Source organism: Carya illinoinensis, chromosome 10 (assembly GCF_018687715.1).
Source record: "Carya illinoinensis cultivar Pawnee chromosome 10, C.illinoinensisPawnee_v1, whole genome shotgun sequence".
Taxonomy (NCBI): domain Eukaryota; kingdom Viridiplantae; phylum Streptophyta; class Magnoliopsida; order Fagales; family Juglandaceae; genus Carya; species Carya illinoinensis.
In genome coordinates this window covers 15,349,225-15,362,938 of record NC_056761.1, presented here as the reverse complement: position 1 = coordinate 15,362,938, position 13,714 = coordinate 15,349,225, and the positions used below count along the sequence as shown (strand labels likewise).

Here is a 13,714-nt window from a genome sequence, read left to right as displayed (position 1 = left end):
ATTATATTAGTGAAATGCATAAAGAATATGTAAAAGTGACTATATGTAACATTACTCGTATTGGAATGAGCGATAGAATAATAGCGAAATAGATTTAATACTTTTACTTTCTCATCCCGCTAAAAATAAAGAACTAAATATGCTTTTGATTTTGCTTATGTTATTTTGCTAGATAAAATTACAAATATAGTTATTAGATTTTCTTATTTCTTGGAAAATTAGGTAATGAACTATATTTATTTGATTAAAAAAAAGTATTGTTGAAAACTAGTTAAAAAAATATATATTTTATTTTATTTTTAAGGAAAACTATCATCATTTATTCATCAAAAAAACTTATATCTATAACCGGATACATGTAGAGATATCCTCATATTAATCATTACATCATAAATCAAATAATGCATTTAGAACTCCACCATTATATTGTTTTATTTTATAACTAGTTTTGTATTCACTACTGCTTATACTATCTACAGAAAAACGTTCAAGAGACAACATTCTGCTAAAATGGAAACGCAACCTCACCCTTCATAAAAAAAGAGGACTCAACTTCTACAGACAAACATCCAAGAGATGAACTCAATTTTAGAATCTGTGACTGCATGTGAAGGCATCACGCTTGTCTCTTTTCAGCTACAAAAGTCATATTTGAAATATCTGATGATGGCGACTCCGGTGATCCAGCATATGTGACGAGAAAAACTATCGGAAGAAGTGGCACGTAATTAAGGACTATGCACAGTTGTGAGTGGCACGTGAAAACCACGCAATGTGATTTTTACAAAACCGTCACGGTCCTCAAATGATTTGCAACCCGGGAGTCTTCTTGTGTTGTGCATAATTCGCGAGAGTTGACGAAAAACTATAAATCTATCTTTTTTGGCCTTGAAGGAAACAACAAAAAACTAAAAAAAGTTAATTATCTTGATAGACAAAATGGATAGATGGAAAAATAGAGCAATGTTATATACAGTCGTGGAATTGTAAATGCCGTGTAATCGTTTTGAAAAAGAATGGAGTTCATGGTTAAAAAGTTAAATTTTTTTTTATGTGGGTCTTATATTAATTTATTTTTTTTAAAATGACTGCACGCTGCTTGCACAATTATGATTATAAATATTATTTTTTGAAAAAATAAGGAGTTATGCTACACAACCCCCCAACCCCCCAACACTCCACTTATTTTTTAATTTTTATTATTTTATTTTTTATTTATTATTTAATATATAAATAATAAATAAAATAATTAAATTAATTTAAAAAAAATAAATTCAAAAAAAATATTAAAAAAATATTAAAAAATAAAAAAGAGGTGGGATGTTGGGGGGTTGGGGGGTTGGGAAGATTTATTCTTGTGTGAGAGAGAGAGAGAACGTATGCCCAAGGTTTTTTACAAGAAAGAGCGGCCGCTCAACTAGTTAATATATTTAATTAGATTAAAAAATAAAATATGAAAGATATGATACAAAAATTAATAATAATATCTTATTATTATAGAAAATATAGATGAATAATATAATGCGAGATTAGACATTAAATAAGATAAACAAAAGATAAAAAGTATGATATTAGACAAGGAGATATTGAGAGACGAACATTTCTATAGATATCTATTTTTTTAATGATTAAATAAATATTTTTTAATGATATTGTAAATTTTTTTAAATATTTTAAAAATATTTAAATGAAAAAAATTCCAGATAGATTAATCACTCTAAAATTCCACGGATCGGCAGGATAAAAGATGATGGCTTTGTCTTGTGTGGGCCATGTCATTGGGATAGAAGGTGGTGGCGATGCGCGGAGAGAGAGAGAGAGCAGACAGAGAGATCGGAGAGACAGAGAGAGAAGAAAACGAAAGGATGGCACAACGTTGAGGAGGAGAATCTCACCATGCGATGGGACAAGGTGATGGTAGACTTGGTGGGCTGTGTCTTGCTGCTGGCAACATAGTCTTATTTTGCCATTTGCCATGCTCGACATGGGGAACTGCAGCTGAAAAACAGATGGGTTGCTTTGTTTCGGGGGAAAAAAAAAAATCTAGAATTGAGCACGGCAGTGCTGGGCAGCGGTTGGGTGGCGTATAATAATTAAAATATGTAGGCAGCATTAATTTAGTGCAATGCCAAAGTCTCATTTTGTGGAACATTAGTTAACTTTTATGCCACTGGCAACTTTTCCTTTCCATTCGAAACCAATTGTTTCTCAGTACTCGTGGCTGTAGTCTCTTCATTTACTTGAGCTTAATTTTCTCCCTCATGATATGATCTTCCACTACCTCATAAAAGGTCTTTAATGGTGGTTTTGAGTTGATTCTCCTTCATCAACGATTCCAGCATCACATGTACACCTGAGAATAACAGAATCCCAAAGAAAAATAATGAAGAAAAGATCACGATATGCAATTCTAATGTCTCAAGTGGAAACAGAAACACAGCTTGGATAAACAAGATAATAGGTCAAGGGCGACCAGCTTAGTTTAGTCTTTAATAGAGAATCTCGATACATATGATATCTCCAATAATGCTTTGGATTTGTGGGGTCAGTTATTGTTTCCTCTGATGCAGGCCGTGTTGTGTATTCTTCTTTCAATACCAACAAATCCTTATCATCAAATGAGGGAGGAGATGTCGACGAGGGGAAGAGATGTCGATGAGGGGAAGAGATTTCGAGTTTTTCTCTTCCCACTTCAGATGCAGCCGTTCTATGAAGACGAAATCATCTTTCCACTCTTGTTGTATGAAATCACTTTTTCAATACTTTGAAACACGCCGTTTCATTTGATATATCAGTATTAGTATGCATTTTAATTCGCAAATCGCTTGCCATAAGAGTTTTCCATATTATATTCGAGTATCTAATAAATTAAATTGTACGTGTAACATGCATTACTTTAATTAATTAATAAATAAATAAACTAGTAATACTATGATAGACGCAATACGCGTGGTACTTCGCAATTGGTACGTGTTTGAAGCCGATCGACATAGAAGAGTGGGGGAGGCTAAGGAAAGGAACCATGCATGCATGAATCTGGCCTGCAGCAACACGCACGACACTTTTCCAAATAAAACACGGGTTTCTTTTGAATTAGTCGGCAATCTTACTTAATAAAGAAGTTTAATTATATATTCAGGGTTCGAGATCATTCAGATTCAAAATTCAAACCGGCCACATTGCAGTCTGCACCCATCTTGACTTGGATGTGTTTTTTAATTGGGTTTGAGGACTGCCAAAATATATAGTATATATATTATCTGTCATTAGCTATTTCATATAATAAATGCAGTCTTATAACGTATAAATTCTGTATATTTAATTAAAAAATAAAATTTATAATTAAAAAAATAATTTTTTAATGTGAATCTTGAATTTATTTAAAATTTTAAAAAATAATAGCAAAACTTATCGACTTTTAAATTATATACAAACATTTTTTTAAATATATATTAATTGTTTTAAAGCTTTATTTAAAATATATTAATCTAAATTCTCACTGAAATCAAGCACGAGTGCTTCCTAAAATATTATTTAAATAATGAGTTAAGATAAGATTAATTAAGATAAAAATTAAAAATTAAATAAAATATTATTATAATATTAATTTTTAATATTATTATTTTTATAAATTTTAAAAATTAAAAAATTTGTTATATTTTATGTAAAAATTTTAAAAAAATATAATAATAAAATAAAATAAAACAATTTCATTATTCACACGGACTTAAGAAAATTCGAAGCAAAGATCATTATATTTTAAATAATATTTTTATTAATATAATGTTTATAGTTCTTATTAAAATAATATTTAGGTTGGAAAATAGCAGGTATCAGTATCACGGCGGCAGTTTTGACGTGGGGCTGTCTTTTTCTTTTGACTCTTCCATTCAAAGCACGTAACGCGTTGACTGTAAAACCCTACGTGGCGTGATCGTGACGGAGAAAATCACATCAGTGGTCACGGATGTACCAGAGACGTGTTTCTACAAGCACCAGGCGATAGGGGGAAAAGACAGGTGGATGGCTGGCCCTCATTCAATGATTTTACTGTTCGGCCGGCCTTTCCCTCTGCCATACGTAGCTCTCTCTCTCCCCCCTTCCTTCGTGTCATTTAATTATTAATTAAGCATTTTTAAATAAATTTGTGAATTATTTAAAATAATTTGAAAAATACACATAAAATAAAAATATATTTCTTACACTCATCTCGAAAGCACCTCTCGGTTACATTGCGGCGGCACGAAGAGATCAGCCTGGACGCGTTAGTGATGTCGGTAAATCAGCTAATAATCAAGAGATCCTTAAAATGAAAAAATATAATTATAATCTATATATTAATATTATGTAGTTAGTTAAAAAATAAATTTTATTAAAAATAATATTAATTTAAATTTTAAATATAAATAAATCAATATTAATACACAGATTAATACGTAACTATATTTATATATAATAAAACTCTCTTAAAATTGGTCTACTAGAATCTTTCTTATAGGACAACTAAGCATGCAAGGAATACTGTAATTTTGTGATGATTCGAGTTGAGAATATTTTTAATTACAAAAATATTTAATAAAAATAAATTTATAAATTTATATGACTTGATAATATATATTAGATTGTAAAATTATTTTTATTATAAAATAGATCTAATATATTATATAAAATCATATTAATTTATAAATTTATTTTTATAAAATCTTTTTATAATTATAACATTACTCTTAATTGAAAGATTAAACATCGAATCCTTGTCCTGGGGGGGCTCATGTACTTTGCCCAATATGGCTTTGTGTAGAAGTTAAGGCAGTGTTTTAGGAACGACAACAGCTTGTTCCAAGTTTCTAGGGTCTGGTACCAACCTTTGGGTGATACCTTCCGTCTAAGGAGCCTCGTACCAATGATATGGGCAGGCATAGCTTTCCTCTTAGGAAATATCCCTTGTGTGCCTATGTCAATTAAGAAAATATTTTTTTAAATTATTTATTATATTTTATGTAAAAATTTAAAAAAATTTATAATAATAAAATGAGATGAGATAAAAAATAAGATGAGTTAAGAATATTTTTTAATCCAAATGACTAACGACAACTTCTATATTTTGAAAGAAAAGATAATCAAAGTGAGTAAAACATGTATTTTCTTTTATACGAAAGAGACCCTAGAAAAGAAAACTGAAATTTGAAGTGAAACTTTTGAAGTTGTGAGATCATAATAAGTGGGCCTTCCAGAACTTTGTTCTAACGAGATAGTGACACTTCGGACTAAATGTTTTATTTAATTTTTGGGTGAGTTATTTTGCCAAATTGGAAAATTAGGCAGATTGGACCACATTTTAAGATTTTAACATCCAAAAAATAAAAAGAATTTTATTATATACAAATATAGTCGTGTACTAATCTGTATATTAATACTGATTTATTTATATTTAAAATTTAAATTAACACTATTTTTAATAAAATTTATTTTTTAATTAATCACATTATATTAATATATAAATTAATACATAATTATATTTAGAACTATATTTTTTTAAATAAAAAAGAGAAACCATCTACTACGGTGCCTAAAAAGATGAGTGGGACCAACTCTCTTTCCTCTGGTCAACTCTTCGACGCAAAATCCCATTATGCTCCTTACCTTTTTTTTCCCCACTTTAATTTGGTTTGTGGGGTAAAAGTAAAACGCAAAAGGTTACTAATAGCGCATCCTTTTTATTACATTTGTTTCCATTTTTAGTTTGACTTTTTCTTTTTCAAATTATTTAATAAATTGTAATTTATATTTATAATTTAATTAATATTATATATAATAATAAAATATATAAATATTGTGTAGTGGTTTAAAAAAAAGATTTATTATTAAAAATTAATATTCTTTTTATATGAGTCATATATATATTTATTTATTTATTTCTAAAAATTGACATAAAAAATAATATTATAAAAAATATTAAGAAATTTTCCATGAGCATATATAGGGAGACACTTTAATCAATTTGTAAATGATGATATATTTGAAAAAAGTAAATATAAAAAAAGAAAAGAAAGAAAACATAATGATTAGGTTCATTTGACTAAGTGGGTGTGAATATTATTTTGGCAGAGCACAAAGGGAAGACCAACCTATTCATAGTCATACTTATCCTCAAAAATCCAGAGAGAGACAGCTTTTACACTCTGACCTCTTTGCAAAGCCTTACCCTCCTGACCCATACGTAACCGAACGAAAATTCCTCCAACTAGAAAACTAATCCAATCCCCTAAAAATATTATTAAAAACAACAAAATAAAAATTAAATTAAATTCTTTGGAAAATTCAGAGACCCTTTTTTTCCATCCCTCGAAAAATAGAAAAGAAAAAGAAAAAGAAAAAGAAAAAAAGAAAAACGCGGAATCCAAACATTATTAAAAAGTCCTCTCCCCTCCCCAACCTCTGAAGATTCAACCTCAGCAACCACAACAACAACAACAACATCAACCACAGGCTGTAAGACTGTTTCATAGTATTTTTGTTTTTCGTTTTCCAGTTTTTGGCTTTTCGTCGAACACTTGTTGGGTTCAGGGAGAATCGGTTTTCTCAGATCTCGGATTTCAGGATTTTTTATTGTTATTTTATCCTTATTCTTATCCTCGATCGGTTTGTGCGGAAAACAAGAGGTTAGTCCGTTTTATGGCGACGGCGGCGATTTTCTCGTCGCTGAGGAGGCGGAGATCGCCATCTTTGGACGCGTTCTTGGCTCCGGTTGACCTATCAGACGTCGCTTTGTTGCAAACCCTAGCATCGGTCTCGGACGAGCTCGTCTCCAATTTCTCGCCAAAGTCCTTCTTCTTCCAGCGCAACAACTCTCGCTCCCTCATCCGCAAAATCCAGGTCTTTCTCTTGCTCCTGGACTATCTCAAGGACTCGGGCTCTGTTTCTACCATGCCTTCCACGGCGGTGCTCTGCTTCAAGGAGCTCTATCTGCTACTCTACCGGTCCAAGATACTCCTCGATCACTGCGCCCAATCCAGTAAGTTATGGCTCTTGCTTCAAACCCATTCCATTTCGGGTCATTTTCATGATCTGAACCAAGAAATCTCGACGCTTTTGGATGTATTCCCTCTGAAAGACGTAAAATTGAGCGAGGATATCAGGGAACAAGTTGAGCTTATGCAGAGACAAGCTCGGCGAGCTAAGTTGTTCATCGATAAGAACGATGAGCTGCTTAGGATTCAATTTTTTGGTTTCCTTGATGAGTTTCAGAACGGGAAGGTTCCGAGTTCGGAGGAATTGAGGTCGTTCTTTGTTGATAGATTGAGTATTAAGGATGCAAAGAGTTGTAGGGTTGAGATCGAGTTCTTGGAGGAGCAGATTGTGAATCATGAGGGGGATGTGGAACCTACGGTATCTGTGCTTAATGGATTTGTCGCAATTACGCGGTTTTGCAGGTTTCTGTTATTTGGATTTGAGGAGGATGAGATGGGATTGGGAATTGCTGGGAGTGTGAAGAGGCCGAGAAAGGGGTTGATCATGCAGGAGATTGCCGAGACGTTTACAAAGGTCCCCAAGGACTTTTGTTGCCCAATATCGTTGGATATGATGCGAGACCCGGTGATAATTTCCACGGGACAGACATATGATCGCTGTTCGATAGCAAGGTGGATGGAAGAAGGTCATTGTAATTGCCCAAAGACGGGGCAAATGCTTGTACATACCCGGCTTGTGCCCAATCGGGCTTTGAGGAATTTGATTGTGCAGTGGTGCACTGCCCATGGAGTTCCTTATGACCTTCCTGAGAGCACAGATAGCTCTGGTGAAAACTTTGCTGCTGCTGCTTCCCCAACCCGGGCTGCACTTGAAGCCACTAGAGCCACAGCAGCACTTCTCATTCAGCAATTAGCAAATGGTTTGCAGGGTGCAAAGACTGTTGCTGCTCGTGAGATACGTTTGTTGGCTAAAACAGGGAAGGAAAACCGTGCTTTCATTGCGGAAGCCGGCGCTATTCCCCATCTCCGGAAGCTACTTTCTTCTCCAAACCCTGTAGCACAGGAGAACTCTGTGACAGCAATGCTTAATCTATCAATATATGAGAAGAACAAGAGCAGAATAATGGATGAGGAAGGGTGTTTGGAGTCTATTGTTGAAGTTCTGAGATTTGGACACACAACAGAGGCAAGGGAAAATGCTGCAGCAACCTTGTTCAGTCTCTCTGCAGTTCATGACTATAAGAAGAGAATAGCGGATGAGGAAGGGGCAGTGGAAGCCCTAGCAGGGCTGTTGAGAGAAGGAACTCCTAGAGGAAAGAAGGATGCTGTGACTGCTTTATTTAACTTGTCAACCCACACAGAAAATTGTTTGAGAATGATAGAGGCAGGGGCGGTAGCAGCACTAATAGGGGCTTTGGGAAATGAAGGGGTTGCTGAGGAAGCGGCTGGTGCATTGGCCTTGATTGTTCGGCAGCCATTTGGGGCAGAAGCAGTGGGGAAGGAGGAAATGGCGGTGGCAGGATTGATAGCAATGATGCGATGTGGGACGCCTAGGGGCAAAGAGAATGCAGTGGCAGCATTGCTCGAGTTATGCCGCAGTGGGGGAACAGCTGCCACTGAAAGGGTACTTAAGGCCCCAATGTTGGCAGGTTTACTTCAGACTCTGTTATTTACAGGAACCAAGCGTGCAAGAAGAAAGGCAGCTTCACTTGCTAGAGTATTTCAGAGATGTGAGAATACATCCTTGCATTTTGGTGGATTGGGTGTAGGATATGCATTTGCTGGCAACTCAACTACAAACAGGGATTCGAGTTTTGCTGGTGATGTTTCAGTGCCAGTAGCCATTTCAGTGCCTGTCTTGTAGTGGTAACATCCACCTCATATTGTTGTCTACTGTGCTTATATATTTTCCATTTTTGTTGGAAATATTCACAAATTCTTTCATTGAACTTTACAATGACGAAAAAAATTATATAAATACCATATCTGATGTGTTATGAAATAATGATGAGTGGTGTTGAGCAATTAGCCTAAGTTGAATACATGTATTGTCCAATGATTTCTAGCAAGAGTAGAGAATGTTCCCAAAATTATCAGATTGATACAGTTGCTCACGAATTATTTTGCTGTTGCTTTTTTTTGTTTTTTTTTATCATTTTTTAATCATAAGAATTGATTCTTGCCGAGAACTTGCTCGGTGACTTTTTTGTTATAGCCGTGCATTGAAGTATTTCGTGCCTTATTACCATAAAATTTACAATGGCTGCCGGCTGGAATTTAGTATGAAAACCAAATCATGTTATTGGATGTATCCCGTCTTTCAGAATCTCTGGCAACGAGGATGCAGATCCGACAAATTGCACCAACCAAACTCCAACCAAAAACAATCTCTATCCATTCTTTTTTTGTTAACCTCATAATTGGAGCTGTCTAGTATATAAGGTATGGAGTTTGATTTAGATGATATATGGTATGGTAGCAACTAGTGTGATGGTGAATTTGGTGCTGTTCTTGGGTTGCTGTTGCACCTTGTTTATCTTATGTCACATAATGGGATGATGAGATAATTATGAGAAAATAGATGATGAATAAATTTTTTTATGGACAGAAGTACATACAAAAGTCACCCGTTGGCTTTTTTCTCTTTCTTTCTTTCTTTCTTTTTTTTTTGAATTTTTAACTTAGTGATTAAGGAAGTGCTTTTTAATAATTTTCTGATTTTTTTTTAAATGTTTGAAGAGTTAAAAAATGTTTGAAAAAAAAAAGAAAAAGAAAAAGAAAAAAAGAAATGGCATTATTGGTGGAGACTAAAGTTTTGAATTCCATTTTGGTAACCATTCAGGTTGAGGCACTGAAATAGAATATTTCTATATCGGTAATCTTCGGTGAACTGTTTTGAGATAATTTTTATATAGATAAGTAATTAGTTATACATTAAAAAAAAACAATCATATATATATAAATTATATTACAAACTAATTGAAATGTATATAGTCTTGAGGAATAGTTTAGTTGGTTAGGGCTTGAATTTTATCTTTAATGGTTACTAGTTTGAGTCTCTTCAGGGCCATTGGAGGCTTATCTGGCTTTAAACTTCAGGGTCTTGTAAGATTAGTCGAGGTGTGCGCAAATTGATCTGGACACCCATGTATATCAAAAAATAAAAAACTAATTGAAATATATTTAATTATAAATATTTTTTATAGTCTTTAAGTAAATATATTAATTATAAATATGTATATTTTGTTTCCTGTGTTATTATAGACTAGTTATAAAGTAACTGTGCTAAAGTAGATGAACTTTAGGAAACAATCGAAAAACCTGGATAAAAGTAGATGGAAACAATAGCCGTGCAATATAGAGCCAGTGTCGTCATTTCATTGCTAGCAGATTGCACAGAAGGGGATGGGACAAAAATATCATGAAAAGACAAGTGTGTCGTCACTATTTAAAACTATTCACCAATCTCCCATTAATATTTATTTTAGACTGGAATACTCTTTCCAGCCGAAATATCAAATCTTGTTGGAATTGATCAAAACTGGCCAGCCGGAATTTGACCAGGTATAAAACAATAACCTATATTGTTTCGGTTACTGTTTTTGGTACGAAAAATTTCAGCTGTTTTGGCCAAAACAGAACAGATTTCAAAATCTTGGTGAAGAATCTGGTGGAGAGTCTCAGTGGGTGTAGCATCACCCATGTTGGCACAATGGTACAGTTTACTCTTCTTTTGCCAATATCTTTTGCGTTGAATCAAAGGACTATAGAGGTGTTTATTGAGTACATATTACACCTAAAATCACCAATATCCACTTTTGGTAACGTCAGAATGCATATTCTATGTTTCTGCACATGTCAAGAGAGGAGCATTTACAAAATTGAAGAGTCAAAATATGCTGTTTCTGAAGGTTGCGGTTGTTAAATCATAAGAATAAGGGATCTTTGCCTTTATGCTTACGATAACTTGCTTTAAAAAGATTCTCAGAGGCAAGAATATACTTCAACAATGGAAACTTTTTCCTGAATTCAAACTAGTGGTTGTCTCTATACATGATGCAAGGTTGGACCATAAGTTAGATCAAGGCAAATCCTATGATTTTTTGCTATAAGATTCCTATCACTCAAGCATGTCACCGCAAAATAACCATCGTGATGCTGCATCTGCTATCTGTATTTTTACGAGCAAAAAGGGTATTAGGGGGCAATCGGAGGTCTTTCCTAACTATGTCTGATTGTAGTTAACACCCTACTCGCTAGAAACTGAACATTCTATGTTATTATGATTACACTCAGATAGAGGATACTACTACGGTCTTTTCCACGAGTTTGCAACACAAGCAAGATAAAGTGGTATTATGCTCCTATCGTTTTCTTGGAATTGACTGGAGCACCCTGAATTGCCCTAGAGTCCAGCAAATTGTTATTGGCCAATGGTATACATTTGTTGAAGAAATTTTGTGGTTTCAGACGCCCATTCAAGTCTAATTGTTGGGGGAATTCAACCACCATAATCTTCTTGTAATTGAAGAGTCCTGGGAATTGAAGGGTATTGTGGGGGCGTGCATTTCTTGGCCGTGTCTTCATTGGACCAAAATGAGTGGATGTACAAGTAGGCCATTTACTTGAAAATTAATTAAGACTAGAATCGTGGTGGTAGTTGAACATATCAATAGTGGAATCTGGCATTGGGAGATATCATATTTGCTAATGATGATAATAAGCATCTGTTGTTCTCATTTCAGATATTAGTTTCTTTGTTTATTTATTCTTCTTCATCTCTTCCTTCCTTTTTACTTGAATGCGTCGGCCTACAAAATTAATAAATTAGAATTGAAGGTTCTGATTCATCTAATTAAAAAAAATTGGATTATGATTATTGATTCATATACAATCCGAACCTGACTTGACACGACCAGAATATCATGATACAATATTATAATCTGATAATTTTATCGCAACACGCGAACTCAATACAAAATTAGCATACTATAATTGAAATTTAATTTGTTTAGTTAAATAGATTGTGTGAATTGGCTTGACTCAACCTGAACCTTAAGGCCCCGTTTGGTTGTTGGAGTGCACAAATATTAACTCGGTAAAGTCTAATTTTAAGCTAAGTCTAATATCCAAACACACAATTTTCAAATCATTAAACTTATCTCAATTTAAAACATTATTATATGTGGGACCAATAACCTTTTTTTAATTCAACATTTCTTTATATACAGGACCTACAATCGTTTTCAATTTCTTTTAAATAAATCTAAACTCATTTTAATATTCAAATATATCTAAACTCATCTTAAGTAAACCCCATAAAAATTATTTCATCATATCAACTCATTACTCTTTATAAAAAATAAACTCATCTCAATTTAGTTTAACCTATAAACCCAACCTAAACCTATTCTAGACAGAGCATTCGAGACAAGTCGATAACAATCGAGGTCTTGATGGTTGGTCCCGGTTTTTCTTGGCATTGAACAACACAATGGCGTTGCCTTCAAAGTTGTTGCAGTTTCTCTTTGCGTTCAACTTAGGTTTTTCGACTCTGCTGAGCCGTCGCTTTTGCTATTTGGTACATGTTCCTTGGAGTGTAGTGACCAAAAGCACCGCCTTTGCCAGCCAATTTGGAGCAAGTCAACCAAGAGAGATCAGAGAGAAATTGTAAGGATTATTTTCTTTTTCTTCCCTTTTACTCATTATTCTTGATTCTGTTAAATATCTAACCATGGATTCAAAATTCTTACAACTATTAGATATTAAAAATCTAGATACTAATTTGATTACGTTTTTAATCTCTAAAATCATAACATTCTACCACGCTTCTAAATCTGACATCCACGACAGCTCATTTTATCAACAGTAATTTTGAGTAGCTCTTTCCCTTTTAACAGTATCGCTCATCTATCAGTATCTAATAACTTAATACTATTCATATACATAGTATCAAAATATTTTAATCCAGCCTATAGATTTCAACCTCCATGACTTAAACTCGTGACATGGTTCCTGCTCTAATACCAATTATTAAAAATCCAACTATTGATTCAAAAGTCTTAAGACTATTAGATACTAATTTAATTAAGCCTTTAATCCTCAAGATCATAGCTGCGTCTCAAAAAAAAAAAAAATTCTTGATAAGATCATTTTATTAGTAAGAAAAAAGAAATACAGGAGAAGGGCATGGCGATCTTAACAAATTCTCTAATTTAAATATAATTGGTCGACATTTGTTGTTGAAACAAATATCTATTGATGAGATTTTTTAAAACGCGTATTGTTTTGCTTCTCAATTATTAGTAGGGCTTTCTCTTTACACGTTATTTGTTCGTCTCGGGACTCCTCCCTCGTTTGAGTTTGAAGGATGTACTTGTAATTAGCAGTTAATATCTTTTGTTTTATTTTTTAAGAAACAACGTCTCATTTTGCTTTCGTAAAAATCTTTTAGGCTCAGATTTTTCAGTTACATCAGCCAATAATAATAATAAATACTATGTTTCATTATGATTTTAGTTATAAATTTTTTTAGCTGTTTTCCTTACAAAATAAATATGACGTTTTATCGGTTCTCCTCACTTTCAAAACTCATGTTGAACGGCTTTTTTACTGTAAAATTAAGGATAAGTTTGGAGAGTGAGATGAGATGAAAATTTTATAAATAGTAATAAGATAGTTTATAAATAGTAGTGAGATTGTTTGAGTTGAGTATTTTTTAGATTTTATGAAAGAATGGAGAA

At 33.4% G+C, this 13,714-nt stretch overlaps 1 protein-coding gene across 1 annotated transcript; it reads left to right on the top strand.

Moving 5' to 3' along the window:
• The first annotated feature begins 6,389 nt into the window (after positions 1–6,389).
• LOC122279291 (U-box domain-containing protein 17) lies at positions 6,390–9,089 on the top strand. The gene has a single exon (XM_043089831.1). It carries the CDS (start codon positions 6,676–6,678, stop codon positions 8,833–8,835), a length of 2,160 nt encoding a protein of 719 aa, XP_042945765.1. The 5' UTR covers positions 6,390–6,675; the 3' UTR covers positions 8,836–9,089.
• The last annotated feature ends 4,625 nt before the right edge of the window (positions 9,090–13,714 follow it).